This window comes from Hylobates moloch, unplaced genomic scaffold (assembly GCF_009828535.3).
Source record: "Hylobates moloch isolate HMO894 unplaced genomic scaffold, HMol_V3 SCAFFOLD_14, whole genome shotgun sequence".
NCBI lineage: Eukaryota > Metazoa > Chordata > Mammalia > Primates > Hylobatidae > Hylobates > Hylobates moloch.
In genome coordinates, this window is record NW_026652289.1 from 40,787,150 (window position 1) to 40,810,916 (window position 23,767).

General features: G+C 51.9%; 1 protein-coding gene across 2 annotated transcripts; it reads left to right on the top strand.

The window, feature by feature from the left end:
• The first annotated feature begins 1,461 nt into the window (after positions 1–1,461).
• On the top strand, positions 1,462–23,767 carry HAPLN3 (hyaluronan and proteoglycan link protein 3). 2 transcript variants are annotated; one of them, XM_058427762.1, is made up of 5 exons: positions 1,462–1,549; positions 13,686–13,856; positions 19,292–19,660; positions 21,788–22,090; positions 22,800–23,767. In XM_058427762.1, the coding sequence occupies exons 2-5, from the start codon at positions 13,733–13,735 to the stop codon at positions 23,084–23,086; spliced, it is 1,083 nt and encodes a 360-aa protein (XP_058283745.1). In that variant the 5' UTR covers positions 1,462–1,549; positions 13,686–13,732; the 3' UTR covers positions 23,087–23,767. The 2 variants fall into 2 exon arrangements, with proteins under 2 accessions (XP_058283745.1, XP_032032139.1); XM_032176248.2 differs by lacking the exon at positions 1,462–1,549 and adding an exon at positions 3,899–4,037.

Genomic DNA, 23,767 nt, shown 5'->3' on the forward strand with positions numbered 1-23,767 from the left:
CCCTACACATTGACTTTTTTCTGCCCCACTGCAAGGCAGAGGGTGAGCGTTCACATTCCACCTGCTGGCTACCCCTTCCGCTGGCTGGCGTGTTCAACTCGACTTAACTGTAACAAAATGTGCTCTCCCTGCTGTCCATCCTCTCCCCTGTCGGGAACCTGCAGAAGAACCTACCTTGGCTCCCCTTTGCCCATCAAGCCTGGCATTCCTTTTAGGTGCAGTTTACCTGTTCATCACAGTTCTTTGTGCTCCAATTTGCCCCTGGCTGTGTGTAACACACACACACCCATGCACAAACACACACACACTCATGGGCCAACTTGAGCTGTGTTTAGGAAGAGGCTCTGGGCTCTGTGACCCTGTGACCCTTCGACCCTTCCCCCAGCCAAAGCTGAAGGACCTCCTTAGTCTTTTCTGCTGAGGAAACATCGGGCTGTCCAGGCCAGGGCCCCCATTGGTCTGGACAGGAAAGAAAACACCCTGTCCAAACAGAGGCATCCTGAGCAGCTGCCTGGATGGCTGTGCCGATTAGCAGGATTCCGAAGGGAGGCCCACCCCTGTTGGAGGACCACTCAGAAGCCTGATTGCCCCTGCAGGCTGCAGAGGCATCCCACCCTGTGTCTCCCCTCCTAGCCAGGGCCACTCATTCAAGCCCCATGTCCTGGGGATAGCACCTGCTATGTGCCTGACAGTGAGTTAGGAATCTGGCCAGCGTTTCATGATGGCCAAACTCAGGGGCATGAGGACGTCAGCAACCCCTTGCTTTTTTGTTTTTTTGAGTTGGAGTTTCGCTCTTGTTGCCCAGGCTGGAGCACAATGGCATGATCTTGGCTCACTGCAACCTCCGCCTCGTGGGTTCAAGCAACTCTTCCTCAGCCTCCCAAGTAGCTGGGATTACAGGCGTGCTCCACCACACCCAGCTAATTTTGTATTTTTAGTAGAGATAGGGTTTCACCGTGTTGCCCAGGCTGGTCTTGAACTCCTGACCTCAGGTGATCCACTGGCCTCCACCTCCCAAAGTGCTGGGGTTACAAGCATGAGCCACTCACTGCACCTGGCCTCACCCCCTTGCTTTCTATTTGGAAAAGAAAGTAATACAGAAGTCTCATCCCTTCCACAAGCGAAGGTGGGGAGCAGCCTTAGCTCCTAGCAGAATGCTGGACAGGGGCTTCCTCTGCTTACTCCCACTGTTTTTGGTATACCAGGCTTTCTAAGGGGATCCCCCCTCCCCAAACTCTCCTATTCCACCCCTACTCTCCTTTCCCAAGACGTGAGGGCCTCAACTCTTGCACACCCCCTTTGCGGTGGTTCCCAGGGAGTCTGGAGACCGCTCAAGCCTGCAGCAACTCCTCCCTTAGGGCCCAGCCCTTGGGAGGGAAAGGCGCGCGTGTTCCTTTAAGGGGCTGGTCTGGCGGGAGCGCGGGGGTTTTTCTGCTGCCGCTTCCTTTCTGCCCTTTTAAGTTCCCCGAAATCCGACTGCTGCCTTGGACCGGGACAGCTCGCGGCCTCCGAGAGCTCTAGCCGTCGAGGAGCTGCCTGCCTGAGGACGGTACGTGGCTCAGGGGTCGCTGGGCTTCTGGGGCTGTGTGCGGGCCGGGTTTCTCCCTCACCGCTTTGGGTGCCCTGCGGGTTCCCACACCTCCCGGGCAAAGTCGGCGGAAGGGGCAGGAGGCGTGGGCCGGGCACTGCGGAGGCCCGGGCTGAGATGGGCTGTGATCGCGGGCGAGGGGCGCCCGGGGCACAAGTGGGGAGGGAGCCGCGCGGGGGTGCAGGCGGACTCGCACTGGACTCTCGTGCCCACCTTGAGGGAGCAGAGCCCGAGCGGACCCCGTGGCCTCCGAGACCACCGTCCGCTTCCAGCCCCCTTCCTGCCAGGGGCCGCTTGGCTCTCTCCCCTGTCGTCTGTCCAGGGTCGGCTGCCTCCAGTGCCGTCCGCAGCGCCCCAGGCCCTGCCCCTGGGTATCTGTTGGATGCTCCGGGGACCCCAGGAGTCCTGGGAGGGGCTGGGGGCAACCTGCGAGGCGGCTAGCGGACCTGCGCCTCTGGACCGCGGCTGGCCGGCTCTGGACGCCTTGGGGCAAAGGCAGCGGATGCCTATGAGTTCCAGACCTCGCTCACCGGGGTTCCTGCCCCAGGGACAGCGAAGCCAGAAGGGTAGGGAGGGTGGAGGGCAGAGCACTGGGTGGGAGATGGCGACCCTCAGGGAGAAACATAGGCTCGTGCGCAGCCAGTATGGAAACAGCGCGGCACTTGGACCCAGTCCTGCCACCAGCTCGTTGGGTGGCCACAGGCAGCCTGTGAACCTGTTGGGACCTCGGTGTTCCGCGCTGACCCGCGGGAGTGCCTGTGCTCCCTGCAGCAGGGGGCGGCGATTGAGAGGGGCCCTGGCTTCTCTCCCTCGACGCCGCCCGGGCCAGCGGGTTGGGAATGCTGGTAGGAAACACCTCCGGTTTTCATTCTCCTGGGGGCTGCAGGTTTCAAAGGCGCAGATCAAGCCTTGTGCAAACAGGGACAGGGATGTCAAATTTCTCGCTGGGAGCAGCGCTCGAGCAGACCTCGCGGGCGATGCTGTCCCCTGCTGGTACCTGGGGGACTTGTACTCACGGACGGCCCAGTGCGGACATGCACCTGGCGGGCACCCACCCTCCCTCCAAGCCCAGGCTTATTGTTCTTGGGTGGAGGGATCCCTAGGCTAGAGGCGCCTGGGAAAAGCAAAGGGCTGGTCATCAGGAAACCTGAGACTTCTCCAAGTTCGAGATATTTGACAAAGATAACGCCTTGGGTAGTTCACTGACCTCCACACTCTTGGCCTCATTTTCCTCAACTGTGAAGAGGAGGCAGTGGTGACCACTTTGTCTCGCAGGCAGTGAGAGAGGAGAAAGAGCCACTGAGACGGTGTAAGACTTCACTGTGTGAACTGCTCACAAGTGTAGTAATAGGTCGTATTTTCCCAGTGCTTGCTCCTTATCAAGCATCAAGCAGTGTTTTCAGTGCTCTGCAGCTCTTCTCTCCCTTATTCTTCACGAGAGTGTTTTCTTGTTGGTATTGTCGTGACTCTCCCCCGCTTTTTTTATTTTTATTTTTTGAGATGGAATCTCGCTCTTGTTTCCCGGACTGGAGTGCAATGGCTCAATCTCGGCTGACTGCAACCTCCGCTTCCCGGGTTCAAGCGATTCTCCTGCCTCAGCCTCCCGAGTAGCTGGGACTACAAGCGCCCATCACCATGCTCGTCTAATTTTTGTATTTTTAGTAGAGATGGGGTTTCACCATGTTGGCCAGGCTAGTCTTGAACTCTTGACCTCAGGTGATCCGCCCACCTCAGCCTCCCAAAGTGCAGGGATAACAGGCATGAGGCAACGTGCCTGGCTTGTGACCCCCATTATAAAGATGAAGAAACTGAGGCTCAGAGAGGTGCAGCGACTTGTCCAATGACAGAGGGTTCGTAAGTGGGTGGAGCCAGAACTGAATGCAGGCAGCCAGTCTGCTTCTAGAGCCTGAAATCTTTGCCATGTTCATTTGTTGAGCACCTGCTGCATGCCAGGGACCAGATATCATACATCTTCTATAATTGTCACCACAGCTCTTTTTTTTTTGGGATGGAGTCTTGCTCTGTCGGCCAGTCTGGAGTGCAGTAGTGTGGTCTGGGCTCACTGCAACTTCCGCCTCCTGGGTTCAAACAATTCTCCTGCCCTAGCCACCCCAGTAGCTGGGATTACAGGCATCTGCCACCATACCCAGCTAAGTTTTGTATTTTTAGTAGAGACGGGGGTTTCACTGTGTTGGCCAGGCCAGTCTCAAACTCCTGACCTCAGGTGATCCACCCCCTCAGCTTCCCAAAATGCTCTAGGATTACAGGTGTGAGCCACCGCACCCAGCCTTAAGTTCCTTTTTTTTACAGATGAGGAAATGGACGCACAGAGAGGTGAACTTGCCCGAAGTCACTCAGCAGGATGCAGTGTGTCCAGCTCCAATACCGAGCCCAGGTCCGAGTGCCCAGGCAGGACTCCAGAAGATTTGGGGAGCTATCCACTGTCAAGGTGACTGGGCTGGACTTGGTCTTGGGCCTTCCAGCTGGTGGCACCTCTGTGGTGGTCCTGAGGAGTTGGTGGCTGGATAGCCATGGTAGGGGAGCAGCGGCTACCCATCCCTCCCCTCAGTGGTAGTGGTCAGGGATGGTCAGAGATGGACCTGGGGCAAGGCGGCAACCAAGTGGCAATTGTCATTCCCAACTCCCACCCAGAACCCTGTCCTGTGTGCACTGACTTCAGCATTCAAGGCTGTGCTTGTCCTCAGCCCCTGAGTTCCCCTTTAGTCTTCTCTGGAGAGAGGAAATTTTCTGTTCAGAGAGGTCAAATGACTTTCCCAGGGTCACCCAGCTAGCAGGTGGCAGAGCTAAGACCCAAACTCAATGAGTTTAACTTGAAACCTCAGGCCTGTGTGCTGCTCCTCTCTCAGAGAGGCCTGGAAAATGGCCAGTTTCCTCCTGGCCTGTCGTTCTTGGGCACAGGGCTGATTTTTTATTATAATTCCTTTTGTTTTTCTTTTCTTTTTTTTTTTTGAGATGAGTTTCGCTCTGTAGCCCAGGCTGGAGTGCAAAGGTGTGATCTCGGCTCACTGCAACCTCTGCCTCCCAGGTTCAAGCAATTCTCCTGCCTCAGCCTCTGGAGTAGCTGGGATTACAGGCACCCACCACCACACCCATCTATTTTTTGTATTTTTAGTAGAGACGGGGTTTCGCCATGTTTGCCAAGCTGGTCTCAAACTCCTGACCTCAGGTGATCTACCCTCCTTGGCCTCCAAAGTGCTGGGATAACAGGTGTGAGCCACCGTGCTCGGCTAATTCTTTTTGATTTTCTTGGCATCCCCCTCAATGTGAGGTTACATTACTGCTGAGTTAGCATCCAACAAAGAGAGGTGTTGACCAGATCATACCCCTCCACTTGAAGTGATAAACCAGAGAGCAAACAAAGCTTCGTGCCCCATAGGAGAGAGGCCAGAAGTGATGGAGATAACTCGGGTTCCTTTTAGCTTGGAAAGGAGGAGCCAGGAGGGGGACCTGCAGTTGACTGGCAGTCAGAAAACATCTAGAATGATCCTTTGAGAGTGCAAAGCAGATTCATGCCACTCCTCTGCTGAGACTCTTCGATGTCTTCCTTTCTTAGAATAAATTCCAAGGTGCCACATCATGGGACCTCTGGCCATGACTTAGACATCATTTCCTGCCACCCCCGCCCCCCGCCCCTTGTCCCTAGGGCTCTAGCCTCACTGACCTCTGAGCCATTCCTGCCAAAGGCCTTTGCATTTGCTGTTTCCTCTCCCTGGAATGCCCATTCTCCCAGGATTTTCCAGGTTCGTGTCTTCATTGTATATTGGGGGGCCCTCCTGACCCTCCCTGTCCAAAAGGTACCCCTTCTCCTGCTTCCTCTTTCTCTATCACCTGCATCACTTTCACATTCCATATATCACACATTGTGGGTTTGTTTTTTTCTTTTTTGTATGTTTTCCCTCCAGAGGTGATGGCCTACTGTGAACTTTCCTTTTGTTCCTGGGTATAATCCCCGACTTTTAGCATGGCACCAATTTAGATGGGCCATATCTTCCTGACTCCTTGCAGGACTAAGGAGGTTCCCAAACATTGTGGAGTTAACAGTACCAAAGTCGGCAGGGTGTTCCAGGGTCTGGGGGGGAATAGAATTGGGGTTGAGAATTTCTATGGGGTTCGGGGCAAGCAAATTGATGCTGAAGCAATGACCATCAAGCTATGGGATCCCCTCAGTGGAGGTCCAAGATGTAGAATGTATTCTAAAGCTTCTGGGACCCAAAGGTCCTCAGTAGGAGATCGAGTAGGAGAAGGGAGGTCAAAATGCCTAAGAGACATTATCTTTTGCCTTTATGGGCTAACTCCATAGGAGAATTTAGCATAAGAAAAGAGGGTTTAAGTCACTGGAAATGTGTGTGAGTCACCCTGGAAGAGCTGCCACTGCCAATTGCATCACATGGAGGGACTGGGGACTGTGACCAGAAGAGAGAGAAAAGAGCCCTTCCCCCTTCCAGGCAGGCAGCTATCCCCATTCACTTCTTGGCCTTCAGGTAACACCAGAGAGTGGCCCTGGCCAGTTGGCTTCAGTTACTAAGGAGCTGCTAGGAAATGGCTGCTCAAAGACTGCAAAAGAAAAAAAGGAAAAGGACTCGGTTCCCTCACCCCAACTGGGCAGTGGTGACCAGGCGTTTCCACATGGAAACCCTTCAGTTTTACCAGAGAGTGGCCCAGGCCAGAAACCTACAGTTGCCTCTGTGCGTAGGCACTGTCCACTGAGGGTCCTGCGTTGGAAAGGGGGAGAGAGAGAGAGAGGGAGGGAGGGAGAGAGAGAGAGGGAGGGAGGGAGAGAGAGAGAGAGAGAGAAAAGGGTTGCCCTGTATGGAGCAGAGAGGAAAAGGGAAAAAGAAAAAATAAATCCCAAACTTTAGGCTTATCTCCTGGCTGGCTTATCAACATATGTTCCCGGTGGAGGGTCTTGACTACAAGTCATCCAGGTTCTTGGCGTTTTGAACAGAGAATTGGACAAAACACACAAACAAAGCAACAAAAGAATGAAGCAACAGAAGCACAGATTTACTGAAACGAAAGTACACCCCACAGAGGGGGAGTGGGCTCCAGCATGCGGCTTAAGAGCCCGCGCACTGTGTTTGTTGTCTTCTATTAGGATTCCATGAGGATGTTTCTTCTGCCTGGAATGGTGGCTGGCAAACGATTGATGCATGACAAATATGTGTTGAATGAATGAGACCGAGTCCCAGCTCCTTTATCTACCTGGGTAACCTTAGGCAAGCATCTTAGCATTTCTGAACCTCAGTTTCCTTGTCTGTACAGTGAAGATAATAATTCTGACACTGGGAGGCCCACAGACAATTGTGTCCATGGAAGCGCACTGACAAGTGGAAGGCAGTCTTTAAATATGACAGATTGGGCTGGGCATGGTGGCTCACGCCTGTAATCTCAGCAGGGGATTTGGTAGGCCGAGATGGGTGGATCGCTTGAGGTCAGGAGAACAGCCTGGCCAACATGGCAAAACCCCATCTCTACTAAAAATACAAAAAAAAAAAAAAAAGAAAAAAAAAATTAGCCGGGTGTGGTGGTGAGTACCTGTAATCCTAGCTACACAGGAGGCTGAGGCAGGAGAATCCCTTGAACCTGGGAGGCTGAGGTTGCAGTGAACTGAGATCACACCACTGCCCTCCAGCCTGGGTGACCAAGTGAGAGTCTATCTCGATAAATAAATAAATAAATAAATAAATAAATAAAACTTTATGCAGACTGTTATGGGCTTGGCTGACAAGCATCGAACAGAGTCCTGTCTGTACCACCTCCTGGCTCTGTGATCTTTGGGTAGTTGCTTCATGTCTCTGTGGCTCTATTCACTTGTGGATTAAATGGGGAGAAAAAAATTCTCCTTTCCAACCATGGGGAGCTCTTAGGAGGATCATGGGAGCTGCTGGTTGTAGAAGCCCTTTAACAACCAGGGAGCAAGTGTGGTGCCAGGCTGAAGGTTGTGAGGGTGTGCTGGGGTTTCTGAGGCTGGGGAGGGGTGCCTCAGAGGCTCAAGCATTGAGCTCACCAGAGGACGGCAGAAGGTGCTACAGTGTGTTCTGCCTTCATGCATGTTTCTGAACTGGGACTCACCTCATCCATGATTGGTGAGAGTGATGGAGGAACAATGTCAGTATAACATGGAATTGCATTGGTTCAGTAGTGATTTTTCCCAACCTGTGAATGTCTGGAGATTTTTCGTAATTAAATATCAAGCCTTAGCAATGTGTGAGTTCCTTAACATAAATGCTGACAGTCTTGCAGAAAGTGCCGTTCTTTAGGAAACGAATCCAGAAGTCTGTCGCCATCCTAACTCTTTTATTTATTTATTTGTTTGTTTATTTATTTATTTATTTTGAGATGGAGTCTTGCTCTATCTCTCAGGCTAGAAGTGCAGTGGCGCAATCTCAGCTCACTGCAACCTCTACCTCCCCAGTTCAAGCCATTCTCCTGCCTCAGCCTCCCGAGTAGCTGGGATTACAGGTGCCTGCCACCACGCCCAGCTAATTTTTGTATTTTTAGTAGAGACAGGGTTTCGCCATGTTGGCCAGTCTGTTCTTGAACTCCTGACCTCAGGTGATCTGCCCGCCTCAGCCCCCTAAGGTGCTGGGATTACAGGTGCGAGCCACCACACCCAGCCACCATCCTAACTTCTGCCGTTCACTCTCCAAAACTCAGGAACCAAATAGATTTGGATAACACATCATCCCTTCCTATCCCACATTTCCAAAATCTCAATATCCAAACTCTCACCATCCCAACCAAAGGATGCAATAGCTTTGGCGAAGGAGGAACGCTTGCATGGCTGGCTTAGCTGCTTAAGAGAACTAAAAGTTTTCTGATAAAATAGGAATATGATGAAGAAATTGTAAAAACATATCCCTGTGTTAAAAAAACATTGAAGATGACTTCACCTTGGGTCAGACTTTTAATTTTGGTAAACCTGGTTTCTATCAAAACCAAAGCCTCTGAGGACTTACATCTCAAAGGAGGAAGCACTTGTCCCAGTGGTGAAAGCTGCAAGGGGCTGATAGAGGCATCAGCGGGGTGCAGATGTCAGTGGAGTGTTAACGGTGATTGTGTTTTTTGTTTTTTAATTCAGATTGTTCTTATTTTGTTAGCTCTCTGATTACAAAGTTACATGTTTTGAGCAGTCTGTCCTGACTTTCCCTCTAACTTTGTTATTTTTTAATGCATGATTTTGCAAAAATGCACTTTTTTTTTTCAGGGCTACTGATGTCCCTTAGTGGCAGAAACGCCTGCATTTGTTTACCCTTAGGAAGCCCTTTCTCACTAGGGAGCATTTGTGCTAGATGAGCCACTGTAAGAGGCTGGAAACATTATAAGCGGCAGCTGGGCGCCCCTCTGCTCAAGGAGACTCTAGGTGCCCAGGGACAGCCGGGAGCCTGGGACATCAAGCTCAACATCAAGTCTTGGCCCCACTTCCCTCCTGGTTCCAGGTGTGGAGCCTGAAGGAAGGAAGAGGAAACTAATTCTTACAAGGGTTTGCTCTGGGCCACTGGGCTGTGTGTGCCACACAATCACCTCCCTGAATTTGGCATGGTTCCGGGCTTTGGGGCTGGAGTGGGTTCGAATCCTAGCTCTGCCACTTTCTAGCTGGATGACCTTGGGCATATGACTTAGTCTCTCTGTGCCTTGGTTTGTCCATCTGCAAAATGGAAACACTAATAGGCTCACATCTTGGGGTAGTGGTAAGAATTAAATGAGAGAGACCAGGTGTGGTGGCTCACGCCTGTAATACCAGCACTTTGGGAGGCGGAGGCCGGCAGAACGATTAAGCCCAGGAGTTTGAGACCAGCCTGGGCAACATGGTGAAACCCCATCTCTACTAGAAATACAAAGAATTAGCTGGGTGTGGTGACACACACCTGTAATCCCAGCTACTTGGGAGGCTGAGGCAGGAGAATCATTTGAACCCAGGAGGCAGAGGTTGCAGTGAGCCGAGATTGCACCACTGCACCCCATCCAGCCTGGGTGACAGAGTGAGACTTGGCCTCAAAACAAAAACAAAAATAAAATAAAACAAATAAGCGAGTAAGTGCTCAGCTGTTCATACTTTTATGCTGATCATAGTAATGCTGTGGTGTGTGTATTTGTTAGGACAAGTGAGGCTAAGCTATGTTGACAAAGAGATGCAGGTTGGGCTCGGTGGCTCACGCCTGTAATCCCAGCACCTTGGGAGGCCGAGATGGGCAGATCACCTGAGGTCAGGAGTTCAGGACTAGCTTGGCCAACATGGCGAAACCCCATCTCTACTAAAAAATTACAAAAATTAGCCGGGCGTGGTGGCAGGTGCCTGTAATCTCAGCTACTCAGGAGGCTGAGGCAGGGAGAATTGCTTGAATCTGGGAGCAGAGGTTGCGGTGAGCCGAGATTGCACCATTGCACTCCAGCCTGGGTGACAGAGTGAGACTTCGTCTCAAAAAAATAAAAAAAGATGCAAAAAATGGAGGCTTAAATATGATAGGACTCTGTTTCTCTCTCATAGGACAGTGCAAGTGGAGGAGGTCCAGGGCTGATGGGCAGCTCTGCCATTCAATCTGTGGTTTCCATCTCTGACTTTAAGCTGGATACTGTGGTTTCCAGAAAGTTGGGGGAAGGAATAACAGGGAAAGTCATCTGTAATTGTTTTAACTGCCAGACCTGGATGTGGCATGTTATTTCTACTTGCTGCCATTGACCAGAACTGAGTCACATAGCTCTCCTAGCTGCGAGGGAGGCTGGAAATGCAGTCTTCAGCTGAGCAGTCGTGCACCCATCTAGACCTCTGTTACTTTAGGAGAAAACTAGAATGCATTGGCGAGAAATGTACCAGGGTGAGTTTTATGATCTCCATTTCGCAACCGAGGAAACTTGCCCAGAATCTTGCAGTGAATAAATAGTAGAGGTGGGATTTGAACTCTGATCTTCCAGTTCCCAAACTCTGTACCAGGTTGCCCCATTGTGCTTAGGCCTCCCAGTTCTCCATCACCAAGGGGCCTTACAGGTGTCAACAGGGGAATGAATTCCTCTTGGACAAGAAGTGGGGCCTCAGAGTTGGTAGTGTCCTGGCTGCAGTGCACAGCACAGATGGCAGGTCTGGGCCTCAGGTTTTCTGTGAAGGTGTCTAAGAGAATGGTGGATTCTGCCTCTCAATTTTCTTTACATCCATTCTCTCCAGCAAGAGCTCCTAACTGTTCTGGAAACAAGAATGTTTCCTCCACAATCCCATCACTCTAACAAGCCAATGCCGTGCCTGTCTGCCTGCCTTCTTTCCTCCCTCCTTCCCTTTCCTTTCCTTTCCCTTCCTTCCTTCCCTCCCTCCCTCCTTCCCTCCTTCCTTCCCTCCTTCCCTCCTTCCTTCCTTCCTCACTCCCTCCTTCCTCCCTCCTTCCTCCCTCCCTTCCTCCTTCCTCCCTCCTTCCTCCCTCCCTCCTTCCTTCCTCCCTTCCTCCCTTCTTTCCTTTCTCCCTTCCGTCCTCCCTCCCTCCCTCCCTCCCTCTTTCTTTTAATTGTTTCCTCATCTTCTGGGGCCTGTACACAGGCATTCACAAGACCGCATGGTTGCAGTCATAGCAGAGACAATTGTATGTTCTGCTTTGTCTATTTTAACTCACACCCTAAGCATTCTTCCACGTTGCTACACGATAATCATAGTTATGTTTGCAGCTGCCTGCTGTCATTCTGGTCTTGCTGCCCCCAGGTCCACCTTCCACTCAGCCCCTGCAGGGAAGTGTCTTAAGATGTGAGTCTGATCCTGTGAGTTCTCTGCTTAAAGCCATCACTGGCCCCCAGGACAAAGGATAGGCTTCTGGCCAGGTATGGTGGCTCGTGCCTGTAATCCCAGCACTTTGGGAGGCCGAGGTGGGCAGATCACTTGAGGCCAGGAGTTCGAGACCAGCCTGGCCAACATGGCGAAACCCCATCTCTACAAAAAATACAAAAATTTAGTGGGGCGTGTTGGCGCATTCCTGTAATCCCAGCTACTCGGGAGGCTGAGGCACGAGAATCACTTGAACCCAGGAGATGGAGGTTGCAGTGAGCTGAGATCTTGCCACTGCACTCCAGCTTGGACGACAGAGTGAGATTTAAAAAAAAAAAAACAGGATATGCTTCTGGGCCTGACACCCAAGGCATCCAGACACTGACCCTGGTGACCCCCTTACCTGCTCTCCTCCATGCAGCCAGGGTCTTGGCAGGAAGCAGAATTCAGCCCAGATGATTCCAATAAAGAGACTTTAATGGAGGAATGACTTCTAGAGAGTAGGGTGAAGGGACCCAAAAAGGAAGTGGGGGACGCAGAGACCAGCAGCAGCAGACACTCTGTGGCAGAGGCACTAGGGTGGCGAGGGAGCCAGGAAGCAACACCCCGTCTTCTTTCTCTTCCCTCTCTACCGTCTTCTCTGAGTGCCTCCCATTGGCTCAACCCCACTGGAAGCCAGAGGGCCCGGGGAACTGGGACAACAGGGACCACTACATGTCAGAGAAGGACAGACGATGGACCTGGCGGGTATGTGGGACAAATGGAGGACTTTCTGTACACCCCCAGCACCCCCAGGCTCGGGACTCTTGCTGGCATCTGCACCTTTGTAGTGGCAGTGCCCTACTGGATAAACCTGTCAGTCCTTCTCCACCTGGCAAACTCCTGCACCTTCAGTCTCATTTGGACATTCCTGTTTCTGTACCTCCATCTTGGTACTCACCACACAGCAATCAAGACTGCCTGCCCACGACTCCGCTGCTCCCTGGACAAAGCTCCTTCAAGGAGTGACCCCATCTTTTAATTGTTGAGAGCACGCAGTAAACGGCAGGTGAGCAGGGCTAGGGTGACATGAGTGAGGCAGTAGCCCTTGGTGTGAGATTTAAGCGGGGGAGGAAGGGAGTTTGGTAGAAATCTTAGTAATCAAGACATAATATTTTAATACAATATTTAAAAAAATCAAATCATCAAACTACAGCCCATGGGTTGGCTGCCTCTTTTGAGTGCCCACCCAAACTGGAATAGCTCCCAAGACCTCTAGCATAGTGTTCAAAAATTATTTTTGAGTTGGGCGCAGTGGCTTATGCCTGTAATCCCAGCACTTTGGGAGGCCGAGGCAGGCGGATCACTAGGTCAGGAGATTGAGACCATCCTGGCTAACGCGGTGAAACCCCATCTCTACTAAAAATACAAAAAATTAGCTGAGCTTGGTGGCATGCACCTGTAGTCCCAGCTACTTGGGAGGCTGAGGCAGGAGAATTTCTTGAACCCAGGAGGCAGAGGTTGCGGTGAGCCAAGATCGCACCACTCCACTCCAGCCTGGGCGACAGAGCGAGACTCCGTCTCAAAAAAAACAAACCAAAAAAAGGGTTCACAATGCAGGACTCATCTTTACTTAACATACCCTCTATTCACCCTGATATTTTCTATTCTAGTCTAGTTTATTTGGCATCATTAAAAAATGCTGCTCATACCTTTCTATTCTTTTCTTTTCTTTTTTTTGGACAGAGTTTCACTCTTGTTGCCCAGGCTGGAGTGCAATGGCGTGATCTTGGCTCACCACAACCTCCGCCGGGTTCAAGCGATTCTCCTGCCTCAGCCTCCCGAGTAGCTGGGATTACAGGCATGTGCCACCACGCCTGGCTAATTTTGTATTTTTAGTATAGATGGGGTTTCTCCATGTTGGCCAGGCTGGTCTCAAACTCCCGACCTCAGGTGATCCGCCCGCCTCAGCCTCCCAAAGTGCTGGGATTATAAGCGTGAGCCACCATGCCCGGCCTGCCCATAACCTTTCAAATTCTGGCTTGAAAAACATTGAGCCTGTCATATCATCCTGCTTAATTTTCTCTACTGTCTTTTAGCTGCCTGATACTTCCTTCTTATGATTTGTCTCTGCTGATCTCCCATCTTGCCTTCGAGGTACAGCTCCCTGAAAGCAAGAACCTCATCTAGCTTGTCACTGCTGTCTTCTCAGCTCTGGGAACAGCGTCTGGCACGCAGGCGGCAGGTGTCCTGCAGTGAGCTGTTAAGCAAGCCTGTGAGTGGCGTTGGAGCAGAGGGGATGTGGGCCCTGGAAGCCGGGCTTTTCTAATTGCCTTGTTTTCCTCCCCTTCCCAGTTTGCCCTGGGGCCGCAGCCTGGCCCGGGTCACCCTGGCATGAGGAGATGGGCCTGCTGCTCCTGGTCCCGTTGCTCCTGCTGCCCGGCTCCTACGGGCTGCCCTTCTACAACGGCTTCTACTACTCCAACAGCGCCAACGACCAGAACCCAGGCAACGGTCATGGCAAAGGTAGGCAACCTCCTGAACCCAGCTCTTTGCTCCCCTGGGTGACCTAGACCTCTTTGGCTCTTGCTGTGATCTGCGGGTTCCAGGCTGGGACAGGGACAGCAGCCCTGTTCCAGCAGGGCCCTTGTAGTGGACCAGCTTGCTTCTCAGACAGAGGAAGGGGTGATTTCATTTTCCTGTGTTCGCCAGCCCCTTCGTCATGGGGCCCAATTCACTTAGGCTTTTTACTTTCCCTAAAAGTCTTGCCAGTTCTTCAAGGTCCAGCTTGAATGTGTCCTCCCCTGGTCCCCCCCCAGTGGAAAGGGGACTTGGGGTCGAATAGATGTGAGTTGTTTTTTTTTTTTTTTTGAGATAAAGTCTCACTCTGTTGCCGAGGCTGGAGTGCAATGGTGCGATCTCAGCTCACTGCAACCTCCGCCTCCCAGGTTCAAGTGATTCTCCTGCCTCGGCCTCCTGAGTAGCTGGGATTACAAGCATGTGCCACCATGCCTGGCTAATTTTTGTATTTTTAGTAGAGAGGGGGGTTTCACCATGTTGGCCAGGCTGGTCTTGAACTCCTGACCTCAGGTGATCCACCTGCCTCGACCTCCCAAATTGCTGGGATTACAGGCGTGAGCCACCATGCCTGGCCCGAGTTTGAATCTTATAATTCTACTTCTTACTAGCTGTGTGGCCTTGGGCGGGGAACTTTTTAAAGTAGCAGTTATTGTGCACCCATCATGGGTTGGGTGTGCTTCTAGATGTTTTGCATATGTCGTCTCCTATAATCACAAAAGCCCTGATGTAGGCAAGGGTGAAAATACACATTTTTTTTTTTTTTTCTTAAGATGGAGTCTCACTTTGTTGTTCAGGCTGGAGTACAGTGGTGCGATCTCGGCTCACTGCAGCCTCTGCCTCCTGGGTTCAAGCGATTCTTCTGCCTCAGCCTCCCGAGCAGCTGGGATTACAGGCATCCGCCACCACACCTGGCTAATTTTTGTACTTTTAGTAGAGATGGGGGTTTTGCCATGTTGGCCATGCTGGTCCTGAACTCTTGACCTCAGGTGATCCACCCACCTCAGCCTCCCAAAGTGCTGGGATTACAGGCCTGAGCCAACGAGCCTTGCCGAAAATACACATTTTTAACCACTAGTGCAGCACAGGTGCTGACCAGGCTGAATTGATGCTGCCTGCCCTCACAGCCTGAAAATAGATTCTATTATCATCCCTTCTCATAGATGAGCAAACTGGGGCTCAGAGAGTTGATCCAGTTGTCCAGGTCACACAGCTATTAAAAAGACAAGCTGAGGGCTGGGTGCAGTGGCTCATGCCTGTAATCCCAGTACTTTGGGAGACTGAGGTGGGTGGATCACTTGAGGTCAGGAGTTCGAGGCCAGCCTGCCCAACATACTGAAACCCCGTCTCTACGAAAATACAAAAAATTGGCCAGGTGCGGTGGCTCACGCCTGTAATCCCAGCACTTTAGGAGGCCGAGGTGGACGGATCACGAGGTCAAGAGATCAAGACCATTCTGACCAACTTGGTGAAATCCTGTCTCTACTAAAAATACAAAAGTAGCCGGGCATGGTGGCAGGTGCCTTTAATCCCAGCTACTCAGGAGGCTGAGGCAGGAGAATCGCACCGAGATCACACCACTGCACTCCAGCCTGAATGACAAAGTGAGACTCCGTCTCAAAAAAGAACACAAAAAACAAAAAATTAGCCGGGTGTGGTGGTGCGCACCTGTAATCCCAGCTACTCAGGAGGCTGAGGCATGAGAATTGCTTGAACCTGGGAGGAGGAGGTTGCAGTAAGCTGAGATCATGCCACTGCACTCCAGCCTGGCTGACAGAGGGAGACTCGCCTCAAAAACAACAACAAACTTGTTCCACTTGTTTGTGGAAGGAACGAACCAGATTGCTGGTCTCAGTAATAGCCAGCACCTGCCATGAAGAGCGCACACCCTGATTCAGAGACGACACATGAGCCTGCAAGTGCAGGGCTGGGTGTTTCTCACATTTCCCTCTGCCTTTGAGTAGATGATTGTGCCTGCAGAGGCGTCTTCCCTCTTTTGATCAGTCTCCTAGATCAGCTGTAACAAATTAACACAAACTTGGTGGCTTGAAACAAGAGAAATGTATTCTCTCACTGCTTTAGGCACCAGAAATCCAAAATTAGTTTCACTGTGCAGAAACAGAGGTGTGGATAGGACTATGCCTCCTGTGGCTCTTGGGGAGAATCTGTTCTTCCCTTGCCTCTTTTGGTTCTGGTGGCTGCTGGCATTCCTTGGCTGTAGCTGCCTCACTCCAGTCGCTGCTCCATGGTCACATGGCCTTCTCTTTTATATGCAAATCTCCCTCTGCCTCCCTCTAAACAGGTACTTGCACATTTGCATTTAGGGCCCCTCTGGAAAATGCAGGATACCCTCCCCATCTCGACATCCTTAGTTTAACCTCATCTGCAAAGTCCATTTTGCCACATAAGGTAATGTTCACAAGTTCTAGGGATTAGGATTTAGGGTATTTTGGGAGGCTATTATTTAGCCGACCACACCTTTTTCTTCAGAATTTATTTTGTCATACAAGCACTACTTTATTTATTTATTTATTGAGACAGAGTCTCGCTCTGTCGCCCAGGCTGGAGTGCAGTGGCGCGATCTCAGCTCACTGCAAACTCTGCCTCCCGGGTTCACACCATTCTCCTGCCTCAGCCTCCCTAGTAGCTGGGACTACAGGCATCCGACACCACGTCTGGCTAATTTTTTGTATTTTTAGTAGAGACGGGGTTTCACCGTGTTAGCCAGGATGGTCTCAATCTCCTGACCTCGTGATCCGCCCGCCTCGGCCTCCCAAAGTGCTGGGATTACAGGCGTGAGCCACCGCGCCCAGCCTACAAACACTACTTTAATGAGATTTGCAGAATTTAAAAAACTTAAACTTCCTACTCATAGTTTCACTACACTACCAGGCCAACATTTCATTTTTCTGTTTCCCTTTTGTCCCTGAATATGCAAGCAAAGTCATATATAATCCTTCCACCCAGGGGAACCACTGCTCACTTTTTAGGTATCTCTTTCTAGCCTTTCTTTTTTTTTTTTTTTTTTTTTTTTTTGAGACAGGGTCTCACTCTGTCACACCAGTGCACTGGTGTGATCTTGGCTCACTGCAACTTCTGCCTCCTGGGCTCAAGAGATCCTTCCACTTTAGCCTCCTGAGTTAGCTGAGACTACAGGCGTGCACCACTGTGCCCAGCTAATTTTTGTATTTTTAGTAGAGATGGGGCTTCACCATGTTGGCCAGGCTAGTCTCGAACTCCTGGCCTCAAGTGATCTGCCCGCCTCAGCCTCCCAAAATGCTAGGATTACAGGCGTGAGCGACTGCACCTGGCCGAGCCTTTCCTTTATGATTTAGAAAACTTTCTTCAGCAAAAACCAGCTTATGTCATACATGTGATTTTTGTAGTCTCCTTTATCACCTCATACAATAGAAATCGTTTTCTAAGTCAATGAATGAATATACATCTACCAGATTATTTTACATGGCTGCATAGTATTTTATCATATGGATGTACATTTTCATTTTATTCAGGTTAAAGCTTCAAAGGTAACTTTACTTAAGAGAGTTGGGAAGAACCAAGGAAGTGGCCCCTAAATGATAGCCCTGCTTCATATCTGTTGGACACTTTCTGTGTGCCAGGCGTCCTGCCTTACCTGATTTGAACCTTACCACAGCCCTCTGTAGGGACTGTAATTAACGCATTCTGCAAATGGGGAAGCTGAGGCTTGACTTCCCTGGATTACACAGCTGGAAAAAGGTGGAACCAATGGCAAGCCGGGATTGCCTGACTCCAAACCTCTGTACCTACTGCCTCTGCAGAGCAGGACAGCTCTAATCTGAATGAGCCTGAGAATCCCCTGGAGGGCTGGACCCCATTCCCAGAGTCTCTGATGCACTGGGACCCCACAATGTGCATTTCTGACAAATTCCTGGTGATGCTAATGCTGCTGGCCCGAGGGCCACACTTGGAGACTTCTGCATATGTCGATCTGCCACATTAGGTATAGCTCTTTTTCAGCATGATTCCTCTACAGGGAACCTCCCTGTCTGTCTCCTGCTTACCCATGAGGCTGTCCCCTTGCCTCCACCTTTTTAATTAATTAACTTGTTTCTATTTTGTTTTCAGCAACAGAGTCTTGCTCTCTCACCCAGGTTGGAATGCAGTGGTGCCATCATGACTCACTGCAGCCTTGACTTCCAGGGCTGAAGCAATACTCCCACCTCAACCTCCCGAATAGCTGGGGCTACAAGCACCTGCCACCATACTCAGCTAGTTTTAAAATTTTTTTTCTAGAGACAGGGTCTCACTGTGTTGCCCAGGCTGGTCTCAAACTCCTGGGCTGAAGCGATCCTCCTGTCTTGGCCTCTCAAAGTGTTGGGATTACAGGCGTGAACCACTGGGCCTGGCCCCTGTCCCCACCTTGAGTAAATCAAGCATGTCTTGAAGTCTAGACCCAAGAGAATGAATCAGTGAGGTCCCAATAGGGGCTCCCAAGTTAAAGATGAGGCAGCCTTGGCCTATGAACTTGATTCTTTTGTTGCATGTTGAGTTCTGTGTGTATTTGTAACTCTGAGCTGTGAGTGTAGTCTCCTTTAGAAGTTCTGCCCTTAGCTCACTAGGCTGCTCGGTATCTGGGAAGAGTCATGGTGGACAGCTGGACCAGAGAGTAAAGCCGGGGCTGTGCTGTCCTCTGGCCAGTGCGGTGGGGAAGGAAACTCCGAGGGATCCCTATCAGGGCCACTTGTCCTGGCCATGTACCTCATGTGGGGTGGCTCTTGTTGCCTGCTCCATTGGTTAGATTTTGATGCATAGCAAACCACCCAAAACTTAGTGACTTGTTTAGGATGACAGCCGTTTGTTTAGCTCATGATTCTGTGGGTCAGCATTTTGGAGTGGGCTGCATTTCTTCAGGTCTTGCGGTTGGGTCTTGCAGATGTGCCTGCCTGTGGTGGGCAGGTCAGTTGGGGGCTGGTTGCTGTAGGATGGCCTCAGCTGGGGCGCCCTGTCTCTGTTCCGTGTATTCTCTCATCCTCTAGCATGCAAGCCTGGCCATGTGTTCATGGTGGCTGGCAAAGTCCTAAGAAAAAAGTGGAAGCAGCAAGGCCCCCTGGGACCTATGCTCAGAAGAGGCATGATGAACAGTCTCTTCCAAGGCATTCAGTTGGTCAAGCAAGTGGCAAGGCCAGCACAGATTCAAGGGGGTGGGGGAATAAATGTCATCTCTTGATGGAAGGAGATGCCAAGTCACATTGCAGAGCATGTGGATACAGGGAGGGGTGGAGCATGGTGGCCATTTTTGCAATCTGAGCCTGGAGGAGCCACGGATGAGGGTGTGCGGTGGCCCTTGCAGGGGTACAGATGTGCTGCAGCAGGTCTCATCTGCACCGTGTCTCTCCCCGAAGACCTCCTCAATGGAGTGAAGCTGGTGGTGGAGACACCCGATGAGGCCCTGTTCACCTACCAAGGGGCCAGTGTGATCCTGCCCTGCCGCTACCGCTACGAGCCGGCCCTGGTCTCCCCGAGGCGTGTGCGCATCAAATGGTGGAAGCTGTCGGAGAACGGGGCCCCAGAGAAGGACGTGCTGGTGGCCATCGGGCTGAGGCACCGCTCCTTTGGGGACTACCAAGGCCGCGTGCACCTGCGGCAGGACAAGGAGCGTGACGTCTCGCTGGAGATCCAGGATCTGCGGCTGCAGGACTATGGGCGTTACCGCTGTGAGGTCATTGATGGGCTAGAGGATGAAAGCGGTCTGGTGGAGCTGGAGCTGCGGGGTGAGACCCTGACGGGGACTGGGTGACACTGGGACCTGAGAGCAGAGGGGAGAGGACCAGAGAAAACATCCAGACCTCTGTGCTTTAGACATTTAAAAGTACTTAATTCTCAAAACAACCCACAGGGAAGCTACTGTTACGACCCCCATTTTATAGGTGAGGAAACTGAGGCACAGAGAGGTCAAGTAACTTACCTAAGGTCACGCAGCTTGTAAACGACAGAGCTGGGGTCTGAACCCGAGCACCCAGCCTCTAGAATCTGTTCCCCTCTACCCGCTGTCATTCACATCCCATTCAGAGAGAGGAAAACTGGAGCTGATCCCACAGCTTATTAGAGACAGAGCTGAGATTTAAGCAAGGTTAGCGGGTAACACAAGCGAATGAGGCAGCCCAGTGTGAGATGCTGGGAGTGGTGGGGACTGGGCACACTCCTGAGCCCTTGTCCTCTCCCCAGGGAGCTCCCACGCTACTCAGGCCCAGCTGATGATGCCACACCAGAATGCAGGCCCCACCTTGCCAAATTTTCTGGCTTGACAAGATAAGTTTATATTTTTATGTGAGATCTCCTGATTTTTATGTAAAAACCTTCTTTTTAAAAACAAAACAAAAAACAAAGAAACAAAAAGCCCCCCAAAACCAAAACCAAAAAAACCCAGTGCTGTCCAAACCAGCCACACCCTGCAAGCCAGATCTTGTATGTGGGGTCCCTGTTTGATCTGTAATTTGTATTTACCTTCTCTGTCTCTAGGATGGGACTGTGTGTCCTCATATCTCTCCCACATATTAGGAAGGCAGTTCGGGCATAGAGGAAGGTGACCTGACTTTAGCCCCAGCCCGCCCCAGCTGTGACATCTGGGTAAATGCCTCATCCCCCTTAGAGCCCTGGGCCTCTCAGGTGTAAAATGAGGTATCACAATCTTTCCTCCTTTACCTCCCTCAGAGGCAATGAGGATAAGATGTATGTCCTTAAAATGCATTCTCTGTCTTTGCCACCAGTGTCCACATGGCTTACATGGTGGCTTAGAGGGGCCACATTCCTCATTCTTGAAGTTGGGGTGGCAGTGGAGTTGGGGAGAACCCGCAAGAGTCATTGGTCTGGGGTCTGCAGGGGCAGTCTAGAGAAACAGGGAGCCCTCACCCCATTCCCAGGGCTGCAAGGGCTAGGAATTTGGGGTGGAACCAGGCATGAAATAGTCCCCCTGCAAACACACATGGAGGCTGCAAGCTGATTGTCAGGGCTCATGGGCTTCTCTGCCACCCAACCTGGCTTTGCCCAGGTGCCTGGCTTCCTGCCCTGGTGAGATTGGAGGTTTGGGGCTCAGGCTATTCCCAGGTCCTTGGCCACAGGAAGTAGATTGCAAAGACTCCGGGTAAACAACAGCAGCCAAGCAGTGTCCTTCCCAGACCCCTAGGGTCACCTCTACTCCTTAAGGTTTCATTGACTTGGTAGAGACTACATCTCAGAAGTTTAAAAACTTTTTATTAGAGTAAAATTTCAAACATGAACATATCTTTTGAGGGAAGCCTGTGGCCCCTATCAGACCCTGGCCACAAGGAGAGAAACCGCCTACCCAGGACCTCCCTGCCCTTGAGCCTCCTTTATGGAAGGCCCTTCTCCAACCCTCGCCCCACAGCCTCTAGGGCCTCTCCTTCTCCTGAAAATCATCTGCCACACGTGGAAAGTTCCTTGCATTTTCCTAGGAAATTTCCACATTCATAATAACATAGACGATCAGGTCCCAGCTAATGAGTGGGGAGCTGGGAGTCAAACCTGGCCCTTAGAGCCCAAAGCCCGGGCCTGTCTGGAGAAGATGGCACAGCTCACTGGGGGTCTGGCAACAGCCTCGTGGATTAGGTATCATTTCCCTTCTATTGTTGGGGACATTAAAGGACTAATTAATTACCTTAACTCATGGATGTTTTCTGAGTACTGCTGTGAACCAGCTGAGTCCCAGAAGAGAGGCGGCAACGGACAGGAGGTCAGAGGTTTGCTGAGTTTTTCTGAGGGACTGTGTATGTGTGTGTGTTGCAGGCAGCACATGTCCCAGTGAACGTGGGAGGAGAGCAGGGTGTCCAGCCAGCTGGGCCCCTGGCCACCCCCTAAGCTCCTCTTTCCTCCCCTGGCAGGTGTGGTCTTTCCTTACCAGTCCCCCAACGGGCGCTACCAGCTCAACTTCCACCAGGGCCAGCAGGTCTGTGCAGAGCAGAGCGCGGTGGTGGCCTCCTTTGAGCAGCTCTTCCGGGCCTGGGAGGAGGGCCTGGACTGGTGCAACGCGGGCTGGCTGCAGGATGCCACGGTGCAGTACCCCATCATGCTGCCCCGCCAGCCCTGCGGCGGCCAGGGCCTGGCACCTGGCGTGCGAAGCTACGGCCCCCGCCACCGCCGCCTGCACCGCTATGATGTATTCTGCTTCGCTACTGCCCTCAAGGGTGAGTGGAATGGCCAAGTCCGGGTCTGCGAGTTTGGTGGCCACCCGGGACCTGTGAGAGGGCAGCTTCTGGGGAGCTCTGGCCCCCTCTGCTGGCTCTGCTGGTACTGCCACCTGGAGGCCAAGAGCACCAGCCACCCTAGAAGCAGCGACTGGTTGAGTTTTGAGTGCTTTGCTGCTGCTGCGTTATGCAGGGCATAAATCATTGGTTTCTTCATTCATCAAATGTTTACTGAGTGCCTACCATATGCTGGGGCCTAGACTAGACTCTGGGGAATCACAGACGAATAAAACACAGCCTGTCTTCACAAAGCAGCTCATTTCATAGGAAGATGAGCAAGTAAAAACAAACTGGTTCAGTGTCATATGCCAAGCCCTTGGAAAAGTGTCTGACACATAGTAGGTGTTCAGTAAATGACCGAATGGGCAAGAGACTCTGACTAGTCCAGCCTAGATGGGGTGCCCACCCACCTAAATAGGGAAGGGTGGTGGGGGAGTGCAGACATGACTGGAGGGACCCGGGGTTCTACAGCAGGTGGGACAGAGCTCTCTGGGACTGGGTAAAGATTAGGAAGTGTTCCCTGCAGATGGCTGCAGTATGGTAGCTCCCTGGGCTCAGGTGGGTCTTTGGGGCCGGCATCTCTGCAGGCCCCACTGTGCTCTCTGGCTGTCCCCTGCACTGTCCGGCACTCACGCCCCCTTTCCCCCAGGGCGGGTGTACTACCTGGAGCACCCTGAGAAGCTGACACTGGTAGAGGCAAGGGAGGCCTGCCAGGAAGATGATGCCACGATCGCCAAGGTGGGACAGCTCTTTGCCGCCTGGAAGTTCCATGGCCTGGACCGCTGCGACGCTGGCTGGCTGGCAGATGGCAGTGTCCGCTACCCTGTGGTTCACCCGCATCCTAACTGTGGGCCCCCAGAGCCTGGGGTCCGAAGCTTTGGCTTCCCCGACCCGCAGAGCCGCTTGTACGGTGTTTACTGCTACCGCCAGCACTAGGACCTGGGGCCCTCCCCTGCTGCATTCCCTCACTGGCTGTGTATTTATTGAGTGGTTCATTTTCCCTTGTGGGTTGGACCCGTTTTAACTGTTTTTATACTTCTCAATTTAAATTTTCTTTAAAGATTTTTTTACTATTTTTTGTAAAGCAAACAGAACCCAATGCCTCCGTTTGCTCCTGGATGCCCCCACTCCAGGAATCCTGCCTGCTCCCCTGGGCCATTTGCGGTTTTGTGGGTTTCTGGAGGGTTCCCCGCCATCCAGGCTGGTCTCCCTCCCTTAAGGAGATTGGTGCCCAGAGTGGGCAGTGGCCTGTCCAGAATGCCGCTGGGAGTCCGGGCATGGTGGGCACAGTTCTCCCTGCCCCTCAGCCTGGGGGAAGAAGAGGGCCCCGGGGGCCTCCAGAGCTGGGCTTTGGGCCTCTCCTGCCCACCTCTACTTCTCTGTGAGGCTGCTGACCCCAGTCTGCCCACTGAAGGGCTAGGGCTGGAAGCCAGTTCTAGGCTTCTGGGCGAAATCTGAAGGAAGGAAGAAATTCCCCTCCCCATTCCCCTTCCCCTCTCGGTTCCAAAGAATCTGTTTTGTTGTCATTTGTTTCTCATTTTTCCCTGTGTGGGGAGGGGCCCTCAGGTGTGTGTACTTTCTTTGGACAATAAATGGTGCTATGACTGCCTTCCGCCA